At 37.7% G+C, this 20730-nt stretch overlaps 4 protein-coding genes across 7 annotated transcripts in view; 2 read left to right on the top strand and 2 right to left on the bottom strand.

Annotated features, from left to right (window-relative positions):
* Rpl8 (Ribosomal protein L8) overlaps positions 1 to 2953 on the top strand; it is a 33342-nt gene extending 30389 nt beyond the window's left edge. For 2 of the 3 annotated variants that reach the window (XM_064034557.1, XM_064034556.1), the window contains exons 2-6: positions 822 to 974; positions 1385 to 1541; positions 2099 to 2302; positions 2554 to 2712; positions 2802 to 2953. In XM_064034557.1, coding sequence (XP_063890627.1) covers positions 837 to 974; positions 1385 to 1541; positions 2099 to 2302; positions 2554 to 2712; positions 2802 to 2917 — 774 coding nt within the window. In that variant the 5' untranslated portion in view covers positions 822 to 836 and the 3' untranslated portion in view covers positions 2918 to 2953. Of the gene's footprint in view, positions 1 to 514; positions 667 to 821; positions 975 to 1384; positions 1542 to 2098; positions 2303 to 2553; positions 2713 to 2801 lie in introns of those variants that run through there. The other variant, XM_021345573.3, reaches the window with a different exon arrangement.
* A 2390-nt stretch (positions 2954 to 5343) lies between these two features.
* On the bottom strand, positions 5344 to 9961 carry LOC110378418 (cilium assembly protein DZIP1). The gene is made up of 9 exons (XM_021337696.3): positions 9777 to 9961; positions 9545 to 9612; positions 9227 to 9394; positions 8429 to 9160; positions 8035 to 8298; positions 7541 to 7962; positions 7293 to 7443; positions 6180 to 7186; positions 5344 to 5761 (listed from the first exon to the last, which is right to left on the bottom strand). Exons 1-9 carry the CDS (start codon positions 9889 to 9891, stop codon positions 5392 to 5394), a joined length of 3297 nt encoding a protein of 1098 aa, XP_021193371.3. The 5' UTR covers positions 9892 to 9961; the 3' UTR covers positions 5344 to 5391.
* Positions 9962 to 12510: 2549 nt separating this feature from the next.
* On the bottom strand, positions 12511 to 15235 carry LOC110378494 (opsin-1). 2 transcript variants are annotated; one of them, XM_021337898.3, is made up of 9 exons: positions 15065 to 15235; positions 14817 to 14979; positions 14602 to 14722; positions 14400 to 14517; positions 13891 to 14104; positions 13662 to 13809; positions 13445 to 13555; positions 13195 to 13361; positions 12511 to 13105 (listed from the first exon to the last, which is right to left on the bottom strand). In XM_021337898.3, the coding sequence occupies exons 2-9, from the start codon at positions 14954 to 14956 to the stop codon at positions 12979 to 12981; spliced, it is 1146 nt and encodes a 381-aa protein (XP_021193573.1). In that variant the 5' UTR covers positions 14957 to 14979; positions 15065 to 15235; the 3' UTR covers positions 12511 to 12978. The 2 variants fall into 2 exon arrangements, with proteins under 2 accessions (XP_021193573.1, XP_021193492.1); XM_021337817.3 differs by having other exon boundaries at positions 15061 to 15214.
* A 4001-nt stretch (positions 15236 to 19236) lies between these two features.
* On the top strand, positions 19237 to 20714 carry LOC110383674 (DNA replication complex GINS protein SLD5). The gene is made up of 2 exons (XM_021344477.3): positions 19237 to 19970; positions 20618 to 20714. Exons 1-2 carry the CDS (start codon positions 19388 to 19390, stop codon positions 20689 to 20691), a joined length of 657 nt encoding a protein of 218 aa, XP_021200152.3. The 5' UTR covers positions 19237 to 19387; the 3' UTR covers positions 20692 to 20714.
* Positions 20715 to 20730: the final 16 nt, after the last annotated feature.

Raw genomic sequence — 20730 nt, 5'->3', positions numbered from 1 at the left:
GTCCCGTTTAAACGCTCGTGAACGTGACTGTGCCCAAATTTACAAATCCGTCATTAGACCTGTCGTCCTGTATGGATCGGAGTGTTGGGCATTGAAAAAGAGGGATGAGAAGAGAGTGCATGTAACAGAAATGAGAATGCTGAGATGGATGTGTGGTGTTACAAGAATGGATAAAGTGAGGAATGATTATATTAGAGGAAGTCTGAAAGTAGCGCCAGTTACAGAAAAGATAAGAAGTAGAAGATTGTCGTGGTATGGACACGTAATGAGGAGGGATGATACGCATGCAACAAAGTGTGTGCTAAGTATGAATGTAGATGGATGGAGAGGAAGAGGAAGACCTAAGAAAAGATGGATGGATTGCCTGAAAGATGATATGAATAGGAAGGGAGTGAGTGTCAGTATGACGAGTGACAGGGGAAAATGGAAGAAAATGACATATTGCGCCGACCCCAAGTAAAATTTGGGAACAGGGCAGGAGAAAGAAGAACGTGACTGTGCCCGTTGAATGTCGATTTGAACGCGCGCGTGTGAACGTACCATAACAATAACATAATTGCTAGTATTAAAAACAGCAATGTATTTTTTAAGACATCTGTGCAATTTGTTGAAATAAAACTACTGGCAACATTTACATGTTCTTTCAAAAGTGACCGTCTGAGAGATGTACGTAAAATTTTGGGCTCTAATTTTCATCACAAATTATCGCAATGTATAAAAAAGATTTTTGTTTGGAAATAATAAAATAACACCTACTATTTAGTTATTCTTTCAGAGGTGTGCAAATTTTTATTCCATTATGATAATTGTATAAATTTCAGTGACGGGACGTAACCATGGGTCGTGTGATTCGTGCTCAGCGTAAAGGTGCCGGTTCAGTGTTCGTTTCGCACACGAAGAAAAGGAAAGGAGCGCCTAAACTTCGTTCCTTGGACTATGCTGAACGTCATGGCTACATTAAGGGAGTTGTGAAGGTATGTTGTGCAAAAATATTTGTGTGCATTTTACATAAACATCGTGCATGGTAGTTGACGCATGGGCATCCGTTCGTTCGCTAAGTTAAATTCATCGCTGGTAAGATAGGCCAGTGCTCCTTGTTTTCCTATTTCTAATGAGTTAAAATTAGTAGTCAATTATAACCACAAATAAAAAACTAAGATAATATGTGCAAGATAATATAGCAATTGGTGAACTAGGACGTTGATTTATCTACTCATGACTGTTATTTAAATCATCAGAAATCTGCAGCTTTGAACCTATGTATTATGCCTACAATATACAGACTATTTCCCTGTACCAGCTATTGGTAATCTTTATTTGCATGATCCAAGTATCGGTAAGCTTTGTCTTCATTTTCAGTTTACTTACAATATATTATTTTCAGGACATCATCCACGACCCCGGCCGTGGTGCCCCTCTGGCAGTTGTTCACTTCCGTGACCCATACAAGTTCAAGACCCGCAAGGAATTGTTCATTGCCCCCGAGGGTCTCTACACTGGCCAGTTTGTTTACTGCGGCAAGAAAGCTACCCTTGAAGTTGGTATGTAACACTTTAAAGTTCTGTTTAAACATAAAAGTTCAGAAAATCAACAATCAGTTCCTACTAACATGTTACAATCGAGTATTCTAATAGATATATTAAAACAAGTTGTAAATCAAGTTTTACATATTTATTTTATCAATAACATAGAGAGCACTTGTAATAGATATGGTGTCCAATCAGTTTGTTGTCCAGAGTGGCTGTTCTCCCTAAGAACAGTCAGTTACAAAATTTTAAAGTTTCTTAAAACTTACAAAGCGATTGGGCCGACCTGAGAATCGATCCCTGCAGTTGCACTATGTGACTACTGGAGTAACAAGGCAAATGCACCGAAGAAGCAGAATCTGATGTCCCTACGAAATCATTGAAATTTTAAAGCTACAAAATGTTTCTTGACCAATTTTAGATGTTTGTGTGTATTATCAACAAGTAATTATCAGTTTGATGATGAATACAATTGCATTGCAGCAAAATCAATCAACTTTACAGGCATAGCCCATATTTCTATATGCAGAAACAGTGATTAACATTTTTAAAATATGTTTGTGATTTTTCAGGAAATGTTATGCCTGTGGGTGCTATGCCTGAGGGTACCATTGTATGCAACTTAGAAGAGAAAATGGGTGACCGAGGTCGGCTGGCTCGTGCCTCTGGAAACTTTGCCACTGTTATCGGCCACAATCCTGATGCCAAGCGTACCAGGGTAAAGCTGCCCTCTGGAGCCAAGAAAGTCCTGCCATCCAGCAACAGAGGCATGGTTGGTGAGTACTGTTAATCTGTTGTTTGTGTTATTTTGATTTATAATTATGCAGAAGTAAATGACACAATTGATAAAATATGGAAAAAAAACAACTTTTTAAATGTTCAAAATGGTGTTTTTTTATTATGATGACTTTCACTTACCTACTCTGAAAAATCTTTGATTACACAGAGGCTCTTTCTGATGCTCATTATAATATCTCTCAATACATAATTGTTTGTCAGGTTGTTAATTTTTATCATGATTGTGCAGGTATTGTTGCTGGCGGTGGTCGTATTGACAAGCCCATCTTGAAGGCTGGACGTGCATACCACAAGTACAAGGTGAAGCGTAACTGCTGGCCATATGTACGTGGTGTGGCCATGAACCCCGTTGAGCATCCTCACGGTGGTGGTAACCATCAACACATTGGTAAGTTATCACTTTGGATAATACTCCTATTTTTATTTGAATAAAATGAAAATATTAATACTAATGATGTTGAAATAATATTATCACAGGTAAGGCTTCGACTGTCAAGCGAGGAACATCCGCCGGTCGCAAGGTCGGTCTTATTGCTGCCCGCAGAACTGGAAGAATCCGTGGTGGCAAGACCGACACCAAGAAGGAGACATAGACATATTTTTATGCAAAATAAATATAATAAGCCCAATCTCATAGTGTTTGCTCATGTCCTGAGGTTTTCTCCCTAATAGTTTCGTCATTGGTAAGTTAAAAACGGATGTTATGGCCTTTTTCTTTGCATTTGGTGAGTATTCTACAATAAAATTTTCTGAATTATTTAGTTTTCGAAATTGGTAATAGAAATTAATATAACATATTTTTAGGGTTTCTGATCTGGCTGAGCTCTTCAAAGCTGGTGCTGATACGTATTTTATACAATTAACTTCATTCACACTGCAAATCTCCCAATAATGTTTAATTAATTAATTATTTTAGAATTTAGATCATATAATGTGACAATTACATTTGTATTGTGTAGTATTTCATTTATTTATCAATTTTAACATTGATAAATAAATGAAAAATTAAATGATGACTTTCACTTACCTACTCTGAAAATTCTTTGATTACACAGAGGCTCTTTCTGAGGCGTTATGCCAAAGAAATCAATGAAGCTTATCTGTTATTTTTGGATCGTTACTAATATTTTAATATATTTTTTTCAGGTATCTTCAATGTATCTACAACACGAACTGGACTACTGATCTCTGTAGTAGGTCTCTGTGAAGTAATGTTAATCAAATTTTTACTTGAAATAAAAATCTTCTATGAAAGTAACGACTATTCTTTTTGATACCTGTTTCCGTAACTAGTCTAGGTGGTAGGTGGTTTAACCACCTACACACAACCTACATTAACCAGTTATGTAGGTACTGTCGACCTATCACACACACAAATATACGAGTATTATCATCTCTAATCTTAGGTTATCATCCAGTAATTTTTTATAGATCCGCCAGGACTTCCATGCGAACTACCAACCCCCTAAGGAGTACCCAAAAAACTTAAAATCCCTCCTTAACGCAGTCTTCACTATAAGGAACCCAGGTACCACCCTTCAAGTTCGTAGGAGTTTATAGTTTCTGGTTCTGGTTTCGTAATTTATCAGTGAGTAGTATTTCGCTTTTACCCGGTTTTACTCGCGTCCCGTGGGAACGACTTCCCGTACCTAGGTAAAATAGCCGATGTTTCACGGGGATAGGGTAGCTCTTCCCGACAGTGAGAGAATTTTCCAAATCGGTTCAGTAGTCCTAGGGCTGTGCACGTAGTGCGCGCAGTAGGTACTCGATCATTATTTTGCTTTGTTGTTATTTTTAGATCTGCTATTCCTAAGATATTCATTGAAGTCGTACGATGTAAAGGACAATTTTGTGGTAAATTAAATACTTAACAAAATCTATTCCTTATGGGGTTAAACGGGGGTTGATGTTCAAAGTACATAAGGAAATAAATAGGGGAGCACACAAAGTGTAGGTACATAACGAAATACATAGGGGAGTTCATAGAGTGTATAAAGAGGAGTACATGAGAGTGTACACAAAGAAAAACAGGGGAGTACATAGGGAAGTTCATAGAGTCTATATAAGGAAATACCTACATAGGGGAGTACACAGACTGTACATAGGGGAGTTCATAGAGCGTACATAAGTAAATACACTGTTCGGAAGCTACACTATCCCCGTGTAACATCCGCTATATTTTACTCGGGTCGGGAAGTCGTTAACTCGGTACTCGAGTAAAAACGGGTAAAAGCACGTAGTACCTACGCACTGATTAATTACGAAGTCTCAGAAACTATAAACTCTTACAAACTTGAAGGGAGGTAGGTTCTTTGTAGAAGGTAGACATGCATTAAGGAGGGATTTTCCCAAAATCTATTCCTTATGGGGTTAAACGGGGGTCGATAGTTCGCATGGTAGTCCTGTTTTAGAAGTGAGGATCTTAAAATTTGTAGTTAGCCCGCTTACGATAAAAAAAAATTGTACGCGGGCGACCGTTAGTAAATGAATATATGAATTTCAAAAGACATCGTGGGTTATGTTTTGGACAGCATACGTACGGACGATCCATATTACCTAATTATTATTACTAGCTGATTTCCCAGTAAAGCCCGTACCTGGATAAAATATAGCATGTTACTTAGGGATAATGTAGCTTCGCAACGGTGAAAGAATTTTTCTAATCGGTTCAGTAGTTTCGGAGCCTTTGGGGATCAACAAACATACAAATATTTCCTCTTTATTATAGACTAGCTTCTGCCAGCGGTTTCACCCGCATCCCGTGGGAACCTCTGCACGAACCCGGATAAAAAGTAGCCTATAGCCTTCCTCGATAAATGGGCTATCTAACACCGAATTGTTCGATTGATTGTTCAAATCGGACCAGTAGTTCCTGAGATTAGCGTGTTCAAACAAACAAACAAACTCTTCAGCTTTATAATATTAGTATAGATAGAAGTATATTTCCAATTTTTTCAGACTGGGTTGCGTTAATTGAACAGGCAGAATAAGAAAGAAATTATTTATTTGTAGGTATAAATTAAAACACGCACTAATTCAATACCTTCGCTTAAACTTAATTATACAATCAAAAAGACTCATTCTTATTAACTATACCGTCCATACTAAATTCTGAGATGTCCAAGTCGCTTTCGTCTTTAGCGGCAACTCTCATTGGTTTAGGTTTAACATAGGTTTTGTGATTCACGACTGGTACACTTTCAGAATCATCTAAAATGGAACTGCCGAGACTAGTATTGCTACCTGCTAAACTTGCAGCTTTCCCCATAGAGCCAGCCAGTACGTCTATAGCTCCAACGAGTGGAGCAGTCGGAGTGTCATTACGTCGTGCTAGTTGGGATTCGATTTTTTCTTTTAATTCTGCAATCTTCGGACTTGTCGTGCGAATTATATTTTGTTGGATTTTTGTGTCATTTTTCAGTGGTTCGTTTTCGATACTGTAAACAATTTAGAATGCCTGTCAGTGTCTGTAGGTAGGTATATTAAATTCAGAGAAAATGAAAGATTGCAAAGATGCTACAAGGAAGGTAGGTCAGGCGTTTTCTTGTGTATAGGTCAAGTAACGTACATAGGTAAGGTGGGCGTGATCAGTCTCCAGATTACTTAATCTAGAACTAACGGAGCGGTCGGATTCCTTGTTAAAACCAATTTGACAAAGATCGGTCCTGAATGATTGATTTTATTTTGAAGATAATAGGCGAGTTTCATAGTCGTCCCAAGAACACCGGCATTTTGGCGCGTTACTTTCTTAGGAGATTTTGCGTTATGAGTTTATGACATCTCGGCTACCGAGTGCGTAAATAAAATAAACTATAAAATATATCAGTTTGCTTAATTATGTAGTCAACTACTTACCTAGATATATCCCATTCTTCACCATCGAGGTTAACTAATCCCAGTTCATACTTCTCATTGCCATCGCTTTTTTCTGTAATGCTTTGGGACGGTGATGCACTCACGGATTTCATTTGGATTGCATCCATATCGAAAATAACTTTCTTCTTATTTAAAGAAGATGTGGAGCTAGCATTTTTTAAAACACTTTTTGTTTGTTTTATAGTGTTTTGGGTATTATCTTCCAAAACATATTTTTTTACCGGAATGTCTATCGACGATTCCGCTTCATCACTGCTTTTTTCACTATTTCTGAGAGGTAATTTGTTACTGATTCCATTTGAATCCAACGGTCGTTCAATCAGACTAGTGGCCGATTGCGTGCGTAGCAGGCTATCATCACTGATTGTATATTTTTTGACAGTGTGGTTGTAGTCAGCAGCCGCGGAAGAAGGTCTTCGTGCAGGTGATTTTATCAAACTGTCGATGGATTTTGATGCCTGCTGTACACTACTCGTTGTATTATAATATTTATGATCGCTTTCATCAGAGCCATCTTCCGAACTAATCCTGGAGACCTTTTGTTGCATGTTATGAGAATTATGTTTAAGATCATTGCCTTTACTTTTCACTTCATTGACTTCGGGATCTCTTTTTACGGGCGTATTTAAAGTTTTGTGAGGAACATTTCGTTTGATATTAAAATCCTTCAAAGGACTACGTTTCGTAGCAACCGGACTGGTAGATGTTGACCCTGGTGGAGTTCTCAGTAAAGACATAGCGCGTTTTGCAACTTCAGCGTTCAGCGATTTACGCTTATCTTTCACGTTAGGGTCATTAAGTTTAACCAGGGATAAGGCTTTTGTCCTGACGTTGGATATAACAGTTGTCAAGTTTTTGAAAGGTTTTGTTGCTTTTGTTGGAGATACGTAGTCCTGTACTTGAGTAACTTCCTTTTTTACATTTGTTGTACTTGAATCTAAGTAAGCCAATATTTTATGTCTCACTTTTTCATGAGCAGAATTTATCTGCAATAACAATAAAAAATATAAATAAAGTTTTATATTTATAACTATTCGATCACTCTCCAAACAGAAAGAAAATGTCTATAAGTATCTTCGTTCGTTACCTTACCTTAGCTTTTAGTTCTTGCTGCTGGTGTATTTGCAAACGTTGTTTTTGGAACACACTTCGAGGGAGTCTAGGTTTAAGAGGATCCACACCAGCTAACACTAAACGATTGTTTACTTCTTCAGTAATCTTAGCTCTTACTATTTTCAGCGGGCTGTAAGAAGTGTAAGCAGTTAATAAAACTATAGAACAGTCACTCTTGTAACTTTAATTTTTTGAGTCAGCAAACAAATTAATGGGTAATTCTTCACCTTCCAGGGTTGACACTTGGTAAATTTGCCTCTTTTGTTATCTTGACGTGATTGGATTTTGTTTTTTCTTTCTTTGTTTTTGGTACCTTCGTATTTGAAATTTTGAAATCATGTGCATTTAACGTTTGTTGAGGTTTATCTTCCGCAGTTTTGACTCTATTGGATAATTCTGTTTTATGATTAACAATTCCTCTTACGTCCTTAGGCTTCGTTAGAACAGGCTTATCACTCTCCATACTTGAGATGTCCGAAGAGCTGGATGTTATAGAGCCATTATTTAACAGTTCTTGTGCCTTACGGTGTAGCTTTTCTAGGGTTTGTCGGTTAGCTTCTTGATCAGATTGATTTGTGTTCGTCTTCTTTTTTATGGTCTTTTTTCTAGTACTGGGAAAGTTGACGTTTGTCGTCTTTTTGCTGGGAGTCTGAAATCCAAAATAATTAATCATAGAATTTAAGGACTCCGTATTATCATTGTATTATAGTTAGGTACTTACTGTAGGCTGTTCATCAGTACTTTCTACATTTTTATTTGTGTTAACATTTGCGCTTTGTTGCAATAATACTTGTAGTTGAGCTGCTCGCTCCCTCTCTGCCTCTGCAAGAGCGCGGGACTCTCTAGCATCTTTAGCAACATCGTTTAATTTCTGAAGCAATAGTTCATATTGCTTAGATTGAGCCTCTGCGCGGCTTGACCAAAGTAACACTTGAGCTTCAACTTCTTTGTTTCGATCAGCGTTGTCTTTTTCTGTTTTTATTCGCTGTAATAAAAACAGATCTAAGATAGGCAGGTTAGGTAGTAGGAAGGTATATAGGTTACAATTTCGGTTAATAAACTTGTCAAGGCATGGTGCAGCGTCTAGCCAATCTATTGCTATTTTTGGTACTCACCGACTCATGAAGTTCTTTTTTGAGTGCCAGTATTTGAGCACCTTGTTGTTTAATTGTTTCTTGTAATTCCAATACTGCACTTGGATTACCTAAAACAGGGGATTCTGCATCTTTCTCTTTAAAAGTTTTGATGGACTCGATAATCTGGTTTTTTAATTTATCCATTTCTTTATTGTAATTTTCATGTTCCTCTTTTTTCCATTCGGCGATTTTATTTAATAAGTAATCTTCGTTGTTGGTTGATACTTCAGCATCTCTCATGTCTTTCTTGATTTCTTGGGTTTTATTGCTAATATTCGAGGGTCCTTCATTTATGACTGTTGTACTAACAGGGTTTTTTGAATTATCAATAAGTAATTCCATTTCTTTTATTTTATTTCTGAGTTCATTGACTTCAGCGCTCAACTTTGTATTTTCGAGGTTTGTGACATCTTCTTGTATATCTCTTTGGGGTGGTTCAATGACGTTTGAATGTCGTCTAGATATATGACTTTTAAGGTAAAGTTGATTCAAAAATACTTTGTCGCAATAATTACATTTGTTATATTGAAGCATATCGTTCGATGGCGATGGAAAAATGTCGCTTTTATGAGACAGAGTTTTTAAAATCATAGTTGCTATATTATCGTTGCCATATGGCAACGGAGTTTTAAAACTATGTCTAGATCTCTTTCTCAGTCTTCGTATTTCGTCATCCTTTTCTCTAAGATCTTTTTTGCATGTATCCAGTTCCTGTAATAAAATAAATTCATGGTTTGGTTGGCAATAAATTGTATCTTATCTTTTATGATTAGGTACCTGTGCTAATGATGTTATTTCTTCTCGCAATACGTAGACGCTGCGGTCTAGATAATGTCGACAGAATTGTTGGTACTCAACAGCTAGTTGTGCAAGTCTGAACAGTTTCAGAACACCTTCGTCCAGTATACGGACATCGAATTCTGATTCTATCACGCAATCTAATATCTGTGCCAAAAGATTACAGCTTTATTGTATTGGTTATAGGTAAAGTTTAATATTTTGCAGCTGGGTGACATAGCCCCTGGAAACAGGGAATTTGCGAGAAATATAGCTACTTAAGAACTCATAAAACGTTTAGATAAAATTGGTCCTCACATCATTTAAGTGTTGCTCGATGATAACAAATTTTCTATCTTTAATTAAACTATCTATATCGATCAGTCCTGTAACAAACAAATAAACTTTTAATAAAGTCAGGTAATTAGATTAATTTATTGGTAGATAAACAAAACCTTCAACTGGAAAAATGTCTCGGTTGAGATGCTTATTATTATTGATGATTAATAATAATTGAATCTTATTTTAATGACTTATAGTAGGCACTTACTTATTTTATTCCAGTCTATACGAACACGAGGCTTATGTGTGTTAAAAGTAAAACCAGATTCTTCTGCTAACTTAGGAAAATGGTGATGAAGTTCGTATGACGTTTTGCACGCCATGGTGTAAGTTATTTTTATTAAAACAACGTCCAGAGAGACAACAAAATGCCGAGAAAAGTAATACAGTAGGATTGTTTGTTTTTAATCGTTGCCTAGCAACACAATAGCAACGCAAACAGTGCAGTTCCGCAGCGCCAGTGGCACCGATTCACCGACTCGTGACTATCCTGAGTGTCTATCGTAAGAGTTTGGATTACGTTGACTATGGAAATTGAAACTATACTTTGGATCTCATTGTATGAAATCATGTTTTATATAGGTAGGCAGGTGTTTACCTACACATATACCTACCTACTAGCATGTATGTACATATATGTAGGTATGTATTTATTAATATTTAGGTATAGAATAGGCAGTAGGCAGACGACTTTCTTTATTGGCATTATTTCAAATTCCTCAATATTGGAGTTAAAAGTCTAGGGACAGTTTTTAAGTTTGGTTCGACTGTTAGCAGGATTGGAATGTAAATGTTTTGATGCTTTTTTGTCTAAGTTAACATAAATTCCATATGCATCGTGATCAAAATTGTTTATGTATTTCTCCTACTCCTCTCTTAATGTAATCCAATGTAATCAAATGTAATCAAATGTAATCCAATAAACTTTTTAAGGTAAAATATAACAATATAGCGGATAGCATTCGAATTGTAAGAACTTTTGGAACACGCCGCGATTGATAAGAACCCTCAAATGAAATGGCTAAGATATCAAATAATAACTTAGGTAAAAAATCGAAAAACCTTTTTACCGGTCGAAGCATGCATCCCTCGAATATCATAATGGTGCATCCACACCGCCCTATCATAGAAAGAAGATGGATCAAAATTGCCCCACGTCCTATAACAATGTGACGTATCTCAAAAAAAAGATAAAAATGTTTAAAAAAATATGGCATACTCTCTAATTTTTTTTTAACACCTTCATACGAAAAAAATGCTTTAAAAATTGCTCAGTTACATTTGATTACATTTGATTACATTAATCAAATGTAATCCAATAAACTTTTTAAGGTAAAATATAACAATATAGCGGATAGCATTCGAATTGTAAGAACTTTTGGAACACGCCGCGATTGATAAGAACCCTCAAATGAAATGGCTACGATATCAAATAATAACTTAGGTAAAAAATCGAAAAACCTTTTTACCGGTCGAAGCATGCATCCCTCGAATATCATAATGGTGCATCCACACCGCCCTATCATAGAAAGAAGATGGATCAAAATTGCCCCACGTCCTATAACAATGTGACGTATGTCAAAAAAAAGATAAAAATGTTTAAAAAAATATGGCATACTCTCTAATTTTTTTTTTAACACCTTCATACGAAAAAAATGCTTTAAAAATTGCTCAGGCGCTGTTATGGAAACATCGTTCATAGGACTATTTATGGACTATTTTATTAAATTACTTTTTTGTTTGATAGGGTATACCTCACAGGTGGTCCCATAACCATCAGGTCAGGATCTGATGATGGAAACCCTGAAAAATTCAGGGCAACTTTTAAAAGTTGTAGGCATGCGCAGGATAAAAACTTGACTATAAGGTGTATGTCTTATAACACTATGCAACAGTAAAGATTTGGAGCTGACCTGATGATGGAGACGAAAGAAGGTCAAGGGAACTCAACAACTGAATGTGTAAACTACCTCGTGTTTGGGCTTATATTATTCGTATTGTGAACTTTCCACTTATGCGGATAGTGACAACTGTGCTTGTTACTGAAAAGCCAAAAATAAACAAAACTTTTTACAAAAAATTAAACCGATTCCCAAAAACACTGAAGCCTAAAAAAAAAACTATTCTTAGGAGCATCGGCCTAGAAGTCGGTGGGGAAATAAACTTAGGTACATCCATTAGACACCGACTTCTGAGGTAGTTTACATATTTTGTTGTCGAGTTCCCTCGACCTTCTCTGGTCTCCATCATCGGGTCAGCTCCAAACCTTCACTGTGGCAAAGGGCTCATAGTTCATAGGACTACCTATGAACTATGTTTCCATAACCGCGCCTGAAAAATTTTTAAAGCATTTTTTTCGTATGAAGGTGTAAAAAAAAATTAGTGAGTATGCCATATTTTTTAAAACATTTTTATCTTTTTTTTTGAGATACGTCACATTGTTATAGGACGTGGGGGGGGGGCAATGGGCAATTTTGTATGGATTGTGATGCGTCTTCTCTGTAGATAATAAGTATCTATGCCCCCAACGTTAAACTCTCAAAATAGACCATTTACTCGGCACAATAAGGTTGGTTGCTCTCAAAGGACATTAAATTAAATTAAAAACAAAAAAACATTTTGCTTCTACTTCTAAGTAAATACAAAAATGGTCAACGCTTTTCTTATCTTTCGTTGACTGCAGTCCGTTTTTAACATGCGTTGTATTAGCAATGCATACGAGACCTCACAAAAATAAGTTAGTCTTGCAAAAGTTTTATTTGTGCATAAACAATTAAGATAAATAAATGTTAGTATGCAATTACAGTGGCAGCGGGGTAAGAAGCAGCGGGTTTGCTTCACTGTGATTTCCAGTAATCCGCCGCGAGTGCGCGTTAGTCAAAAAGTAAAGGGCGAATTCTGCTTCCCGCCCCGCTCTTGAAGGGTAAAAAGTAAAACAATGATTAATGTGATTATAATAACCACTTTGCTTGCTTAACTTTATTAGTCCAAGATACAGAGCCTGTTTCATCATTGAAATTTCTAAGAGCAATGCCTAAATCTAAGAGGAGCAGTCTCATGGGTAACGGGGTAGCCTGACGACATACCGCTGATTGTTTTTTTTTTTGTATTTTTTCATATGTCGTCGACTTATATTTAAGGCAAATGTTAGGTACCTATAAGAAAAGTGTGCAAGTTCAACTCGATACCCAAAACGTGAACTCAAAATACGCAAGTGCCGATTTGTAGGGTGGACAACCTGAATATTTTGCAACCAGCACACGCTCTGTGCTCGAGTTTATAGCTTTGTACAAATGTAAAATGTTTGCGTATAAAAATAATAAATAATATCGCTTTGGCAAATCGTGTGTCCATAGAGCAGCGTAGCCGTAGTCGTAGAGGTTTGTCGTCGATAAGGCGAGGTGGCTTGCCTAGGCGGCAGGCTTCTCCTCGGAGACGGCGGTGGCCCCGGACGCCACAGAGCCGGTCTCGTCTGGCGAAGCCTGGCACGACAGTGATGGGAATCTCTGGTACAACGCAGCGCGGTACTTCGGGTGGCTGAAACGATATTTTTATTATTTTATGTCACTTTATAACAATTTTTTATATTTGAGTGCCTCACAAATAATTTGAACGAAAACACAAACCTGATGCCATATACAATAGGATTGTAAACGGCGTTGGCCTTGGCAAAGAGTGAGCCCCAGATAGTAGCCAGAGGGCTAATGGGCGCGCTTTCAAACACACCCGTGTAGTTTATCACAAGGTATGGTGTCCACGCCATGAACCACAGTGAAATGGTCATTAACGCTACCTGAAAAGTAAATAGCAATTTAAAATACAAGAATAGGTGTAAATTGGGTAAAAGTGTATAAATTGATCATTACGAGACTCTACCTTTGCCAATTTGCACTCTGCGCTTGTGTTAGCTGCTTCCGACGACCTCAGAGAAGCTACGTTCATTTTCTTAGCTTGTTCCCTCATCCCCTTCTCGTGAGCTGCTACGGCCTGAATACAAAATAAATTGGTATAATATTCTTAGGTATTGATTAAGTATTATTCACTCAGAGGATCATTAAAATTGCTGAGATTAGGAATTCTTTTCAAATGGTACCTGGACAATGAAGAAGTAAGAGTATATGATCAGCAGAAGAGGCATGAAGTAACAGAATACGGAGTAGATTAGGATGTAGCTTCGGCTGAACCAATCTTTGGACAAATAGTCGGTACCGCACGCAGTCATGTTCCCTTCCGGCACATATCTGTAATATTGAAATGCATATATAAAACGTACCTTATCAGTGGAACTTAAGCATTTTCACAAGGACACCATAAACATTTACCGATTCCAGCCGAAGAAAGGAGCAAGAGTCCATGCAAGTGAGAACAACCAGATGCCGAGAATACGTAGAAGAGCCCCATTGTTGGTCATTGGCTTGGCGGCGATACCTTTTACGATGACATTGTAGCGGTCGAAAGCTATCATTGTCATCGTCCAAATCGAGGCACAACCAAATAGAGAGCCAGCGCAAGCGTAAAGTTCACAAGCGAGAGGACCTAAAGGAAGACAACCAAAATTAGAAACAAAAAAACACAAAATACTTAGCGTCTTTATACACAACTGGCTTTTCCCCGCGGTTCCGTCCGCGTCTCAAGGGGGATTCTTTAAGCATCTGGATAAAAAGTAGCCTATTTAGTAGTCCTTTCCTAGGCTCTAGATTACCCGTGCAACAAAAATTTCTATAGGTTCAGTAGCTTTGGCGTAAAGCCTGACTGAGTTACCTACTTTCGTATTTAAGTGTACCTAGAATTAGTAAGGAATATATTACTATAATATCTGCTTAATACTTACCCCATACCCATGTTTCGTTGTAACAATTAACTACCATAGCAGGAGACATCGCGCACATCATCAGGAAGTCGGAGAAAGCAAGATTCACCACTAGCAAGTTGGATGGAGTTTTAAGACTCTGTAAAGAAATAAATATAGGGCTTAGTAAAAAAAATATCAACAGATTAGATGATGCAGATAAAAAAGGGATAAATATACCTACCTTCGTTGACATGAAAATGTAGATGACCATTCCGTTGCCAGAAATAGAAATGAATCCGAGACAGCCGATAGTGAATCCCAAGAGTCCGTGCCAAAGCGGGTTCATTGGAGGAAACTGGTACCTACATTTGTAAAAAATATTTTGGATTTCAAAATAAATAAACTGGAGCAATTTTTGTTACACAGTTATGTTAGTTAATAATGTTTTACACTCACCAGTGAGGATCGACCATGTGAAGCATATCGGGTGGCACCTTATCCACGACGGTTTGGTTTGAGGCGCCATATGCCGCTACCTGGCCGCCCCATGCTTGCAGGGCGGCTATGCCGGGTCCGGGATCCAGAGTCAGCGACATCCTTGATGTCTTGATGCCTTCACCTTCGAATTTTTACAAACGTATGTAAAACTAATAAATCCTAAATGACAATTAATTTGAATCTCAAATCTGACGTGTCGCACCTACTTAAAATTAAGGGATGCTCGCCGAGATGGTTACTACAAAAATACTGAAGAAAATCGTGAAACGAACTACTCCAGTCTTTAATGTACTTTAACCAATCCCTTGGTGCGGCGGGACTGCCGTGGTTGTGGAGGCTACTCGCCGCTCTCGGCTTTCCTACGTCTTTTATATGTTTCCTCTAGGATTAACACTGACGTCGCGAAGAAAATCAATATTCATAATGAGATATAGGACTACTTATCTAAGACGTTGAACACATTACCTATATATAGAATAGGTACTTGGTTACAATTTTCTTCAGGGCTGGACTTTTGATACTTCTTAGGTATTTATTGTTTAGTGATCTGTTTTAGTATTCAAATCCGACCGATTAATTGCAGAGAGTAATTGCTATTTCTTAGATTTTGTTGTAAAACCTTATATGGGTTATATGTTCCTAAACAGCAGTTAAAAACATTAATCTAGTAAAGGGTATCGAAAAATTGGTCTCAATCGCTGCCTGATTTTGTCACCTTTTAATAAAATTTTCAGTTGCACTTACCTACGAATAGTTACGAATTATGATCCACCTCTTTAGGTGATTGAACAGTGTATTCTACGGCTTTGTCGCCTACCGCCCGGCGTAATAACATTGGGGTTAATTATTTACCTAAAATAAAAGAAAAAACATTTCGATACTTGTTATTTTTGCTTGGATATCCTAGGTTAAATGTACACTAAATGCTGCATGTTTGGGTAGGTTTACCCGCGTCCTATAGCACTTTAGGATAAAATATATAGGTTCCTTGTTTTTTTTTTTGGGAAGTCCTCCTGGGGAGATTTGGAGAGGTATGCCAGACTCTTACGGCTAAAACCCCCCTGTGTCCTCCTTGCACGTGGGCGCAGGACCGGAACCTACCTAAGCCGCCCGGAGGCAGCAAGCTTTTCAACAGTAAAATATTTTTTCAAATCGGTTCATTACTTTCGGAGCGTTTAGATATAGATAAAATGACCACCTACACCTACACAATTTCGATATGTTTTTGAGGTAGCTTATTAAAAGCTACTCGTACCTACTACGTAGCTGAAAGACGAATAAAAACTTAGACAAAACGGCACGATATTTTGAGTCGGCTCAGCTGCCTTGCATTCGTAACTTATATAACAGCTTTTCTCCTGGTTCCAAGCCGTGGCAAAAACGACCGATTTCTGTATATTAATCTAAATATATAAAACTCAAAGGTGACTGACTGACTGACTGACATAGTGATCTATCAACGCACAGCTGAAACCACTGGACGGATCGGGCTGAAATTTGGCATGCAGGTAGATATTATGACGTAGGCATCCGCTAAGAAAGGATTTTGATCAATTCTACCCCCAAGGGGATAAAATAGGGGATGAAAGTTTGTATGAAACTTTGTCAATTTTAAACCGATCGGACTGAGACTTTGCATGCATAAAGCTACTATGGCGTAGGCAACCCTTAAGAAAGGATTTTGATAAATTTCATCCCTAAGGGGATAAAATAGGGGATGAAAGTTTGTATACATCTTCTTAGATTTTATGAAGAAGTCCTGATGACGAATCAGAATTTTATGATGACGTTCGCTTAAATACGATTTTGATTAATTCAACCCCCATTCAACCCCCACGGGTGATAAAATAAGGGATGATGAAGGATGTAAAATGTATTAGTTTGAAGTCTGCTTTGCCATGACAGTAAATAAGTCTCAGGGGCAAACTCTCAAATTTGCGGGTATTGACTTGAGAGAACATTGCTTCTCTCATGGACAGTTTTATGTTGCTTGCTCACGAGTAAGTTCACCCAATAACTTAATAGTTTTAGCGCCTAATGACAGATTAGTAAAGAATATTGTGTACAAAGAAGTTTTGTAGGCCCTAATTTTTTACACACGCTAAACAAAAGTAAAGCCGCAAAAACCATACCTAATTAATAATAATACTTCTTAACGCGAGCGAAGCCGCGGGCAAAAGCTAGTTATAAGTATATTTAGTACCTAGTTGAAGTCTCTTAAATGAAAAATATGCAGTTATTGCAAATTACATCCCTGCATTTCTTGTGCTAATATCGTTATGAGGCCGCTAAGAAGTAAGTATCTACATGTCTATAACGTTAACAGGATTATACCCGATAACTGTCGTCGCATTTACATCGCACCTTTTTCCCCCTTAGGTAATATCTGTAGCTTTATGTTCCGAATATGGATAAACTTTATTAAAGACAGAGTCCTCATACGGCTGTCATTGAACATCCTTGGCAGTCGTTACGGGTAGTCAGAAGCCAGTAAGTCTGACACCAGTCTAACCAAGGGGTATCGGGTTGCCCGGGTAACTAGGTTGAGGAGGTCAGATAAGCAGTCGCTTCTTGTAAAGCACTGGTACTCAGCTGAATCCAGTTAGACTGGAAGCCGACCCCAACATGATTGGGAAAAGGCTCGGAGGATGATGAAAAACAGAGTCCTCATAGCGTATTTGACCTGACTTAAAACACTGATCATCGGGTGAATGCACCCGAGGTACTACTGCCGATCTGACTTTCAAAACCGTGACACCAGGGGTTGGATTCTGCTAATTTTACTTAAGCGATATACAATTCACATATTCCAATCACGACTCAATTATGATTGAAGCGTATGTGGCATCCCACTATTTTTTCTTTTAAATAAACTTTTTTATCCTTTTCTGTGATTAAATAATGAATAATATTGTCTGCCAATGATTTACGATTGCAATATAAGTAGACTACTCTATACCTACCCAATATCAAACCAATGAAATGTCATTGGAATACGAACGTCTTATATTAGTAGCAGAATGCCCGATAAGGTTAAAACTGCTATTGAGATTACATTATTATCCAACTGTCACATTATTACATTAGCTGAATCAGGCCCCTCGTAGACACAAGACTTGGCATCTTACCTACTTTAGATGATAAACCATTTTAAAAAATTAGGTAGGTACGTTAAGGGAGTAGGTCTCATAGGTAATAGAAGCCTAAGGAGGAGAGAGAGGTCTTGACTTTCTACATAAATCAGTACAATAAATATTGGGCCATGCAAAATGCTAAAACTCTTGTTAAAGTTTTTTGCACAAAGAAAGTCAATTTTGCATTATTAGTCGTTAAGGGTAGTCAGAGGCCTGTAAGTCTGACAACCAGTCTTACCAAGGTATGGTATTGGGTTATAGCATTAAGGTTGGATATACCATAAGGCGATTATCACACTGCCCCGCATGATGCAGCGTAGTGCGTGGATGCGTTTTTTTCCGTTGTATGGAAATATCTCCGTTTGTATGGAAAACACGCATAGTCCAACACACTGAAAATGCATCCACGCGCGTTCATGCGGATCACGCACATACATGCGGAGAAACACGCACTACCCGCGCGTAGGTGCGGGGCGAAACGCAAGGTATGGCACACTGATCCCGCAGTGACGCGCGTGATTTTCAATGGGCGTGACGTGTATATTTGAAAATGGAACTCGATGAGAGCCGCTGTGCGTGAATTTACAAAACGCACCTACGCGCGTGAGTGCGTGAAAAACCCGCACGATGATGCAGATCTGCACTCCCGCAAGAACGCACGTAGGTGCGTCGACACGCAAGATGCAGCGTGATGCGGGGCAGTGTGAAGATCACCTTAAGGTATTGGATTGCCCAGGTAATTGGGTTGAGGAAGTCCGATAGGCAGTCGCTCCTTGGCTCCTTGTAAAATACTGGCAGGTACAGCAAACTGGAACATAAGTAAGTAGTTGGGAAAAGGCTGGGAGATGATTATCCGTCATTGTTTTTAAATCTTGCTTCCAACAGTGGTTTTACCAGCGTCCCGACGCGACGGAACTATTTCTTCTACTCAGAAGAAGTATCTTATGTCCAGCTGTTCTTGAATTATTAATTTTTGTAATTTAGCTTAGGCGGCCCTACCTGAAACCTACCTCCCTACATGTGCAAAGTTACAGTAGGTATTCTGAATTTTCTCTCACTTGAGCTGTTTGTTGCAAAAAGAGATATGATTTAAAATCTTAAGTCAGTGTACGGAATTCAATTTTTTTTTAAATTAAGAAACGGAACTTATGAAGTCATAGTCATTCAGACTTCTTATCAGTTCCATGACTGCTGTACTGTCAAACTAGTAACTGTCAACTCGCCGAAAATGCCAAACATTAAATACTGTCAGTACTGTCACAAGAAAGTTGAGATTGTTTTTGTATCAATAATCAATTGGTAACTTTGTTTTAACTTTATTTAATTATTAAATTGTCGTTTAAAGCGAGTGAAACAGTTTTAATAATCTTCTTATCGTCATCGTAGAGATTAAAGATGGATCTCACGGATGATAACATTGAACTAAGTGATAACGAAGAAGAAGAAATAACTGCTGAAGCCGTACTCAAAACTCTTCAAAATGCCTGGCAAAATGAAAGGCTGGCTCCAGAAATATTGCCGCACCGTAATGATATGGTAGAATGTATGTTAGGACAAATACAACACATGGAGCGTAATATAAACAAACTCCCAAAAACAGACTTACGTGCAACTATACATAAAATGGAATTGAGTAGAATAAAATTTATTATATGTAACTATCTAAAAACTAGATTAAATAAAATAGAAAAATATTGTATACCAATATTAAATGAAGAAAGACAAAGGATGGATTCAGGAACTAACTTTCTAACCCCATCAGAATACAAGTATGCACAAGAATACCTGTTGAATATGGAGGGTCATATGAAGACTGTAGTTCTAGATAAAATGCCAGGGAATATGCAAATGTTTGAAACTAATAAAATGGCCGAACATCCTAATATGCAAAGCCATGTGTTCTTGAAAGCAAATGAAACTGTGAATGGTGTTGTACTGGGAGACCTGGCCGGTGAGGATGAAGAAATAGACTTGGAAGGTTGGTATACGCTTCATCTGTTCCCACTAAGCAGCATAGTATGGTACCCTTTACTGTGTCATATATGTACTTTTTATTTGTAAAACTGTTGGCATCGCCAAGTTTCAATTTCTTTGTCTTCAAAATGACAACATTATCGAAGTCTGGTTTGGACTGCATTACTTAGAATTAGGGTTGCCATCTCGAATTTCACCAAACCCGGACAAACATTAAAAAAACCCAGACATTTGGCGTAAATCGCATTTTTTCCCCGAACGAGTATGATTTTTTTTTAACAAAATAATACCTAATTTGTAATCCATTTACTATTTACATATATTTAAATTCCTTGAGTTGCTTCCTTACATGAAAAGTGGAGTGGTTTTCCCCGGACACTTCTTGCAACCCCGCCCGGACGGCCCCCGGACGGCCTCCAAACGAGGACAAATCCGGGGAAACCCGGACGGATGGCAGCCCTACTTAGAATGAAATAACTAACAGGTTCACCAATAAATAGTACCAACACAATAAACAGTTTCTTAAAACATGGTGTGCTGTGTTGAATTAATATGACTTTTGTCAATAAAAATGATAAATATATCATTATTCATAATAATTTTTTTTTTTTTCAAACCTTGCACAATCTAAATAACCTGTGTTTGTTGCAGAGGGATCACAACATATCTTGCAGTATAAACCTATTGCTGATCTTGTGAAGAATGGAAAAGTCCAACTTATATGAAATATACTCAATGCATCACATAATTTTATTATTATTATT

The sequence above is a fragment of the Helicoverpa armigera genome, chromosome 5 (assembly GCF_030705265.1).
Source record: "Helicoverpa armigera isolate CAAS_96S chromosome 5, ASM3070526v1, whole genome shotgun sequence".
NCBI lineage: Eukaryota > Metazoa > Arthropoda > Insecta > Lepidoptera > Noctuidae > Helicoverpa > Helicoverpa armigera.
The sequence above is the reverse complement of the archived record's forward strand: the minus strand, read 5'-3'. Positions and strand labels throughout refer to the sequence as shown.

Coding starts and splice junctions, on each gene's coding strand:
- LOC110383674 (XM_021344477.3), top strand. CDS start 19,388: ATGGATCTCACGGATGATAACATTGAACTAAGTGATAACGAAGAAGAA. Junction 19,971..20,617: donor TGAAGAAATAGACTTGGAAG/GTTGGTATACGC, acceptor TGTTTGTTGCAG/AGGGATCACAACATATCTTG.
- LOC110378418 (XM_021337696.3), bottom strand. CDS start 9,891: ATGGCGTGCAAAACGTCATACGAACTTCATCACCATTTTCCTAAGTTA. Junction 9,613..9,776: donor TATAGACTGGAATAAAATAA/GTAAGTGCCTAC, acceptor TGTTTGTTACAG/GACTGATCGATATAGATAGT. Junction 9,395..9,544: donor TCGAGCAACACTTAAATGAT/GTGAGGACCAAT, acceptor CTTTTGGCACAG/ATATTAGATTGCGTGATAGA.
- LOC110378494 (XM_021337898.3), bottom strand. CDS start 14,956: ATGTCGCTGACTCTGGATCCCGGACCCGGCATAGCCGCCCTGCAAGCA. Junction 14,518..14,601: donor ACATTTTCATGTCAACGAAG/GTAGGTATATTT, acceptor ATTTCTTTACAG/AGTCTTAAAACTCCATCCAA. Junction 13,556..13,661: donor CTTACTTCTTCATTGTCCAG/GTACCATTTGAA, acceptor TTTTGTATTCAG/GCCGTAGCAGCTCACGAGAA.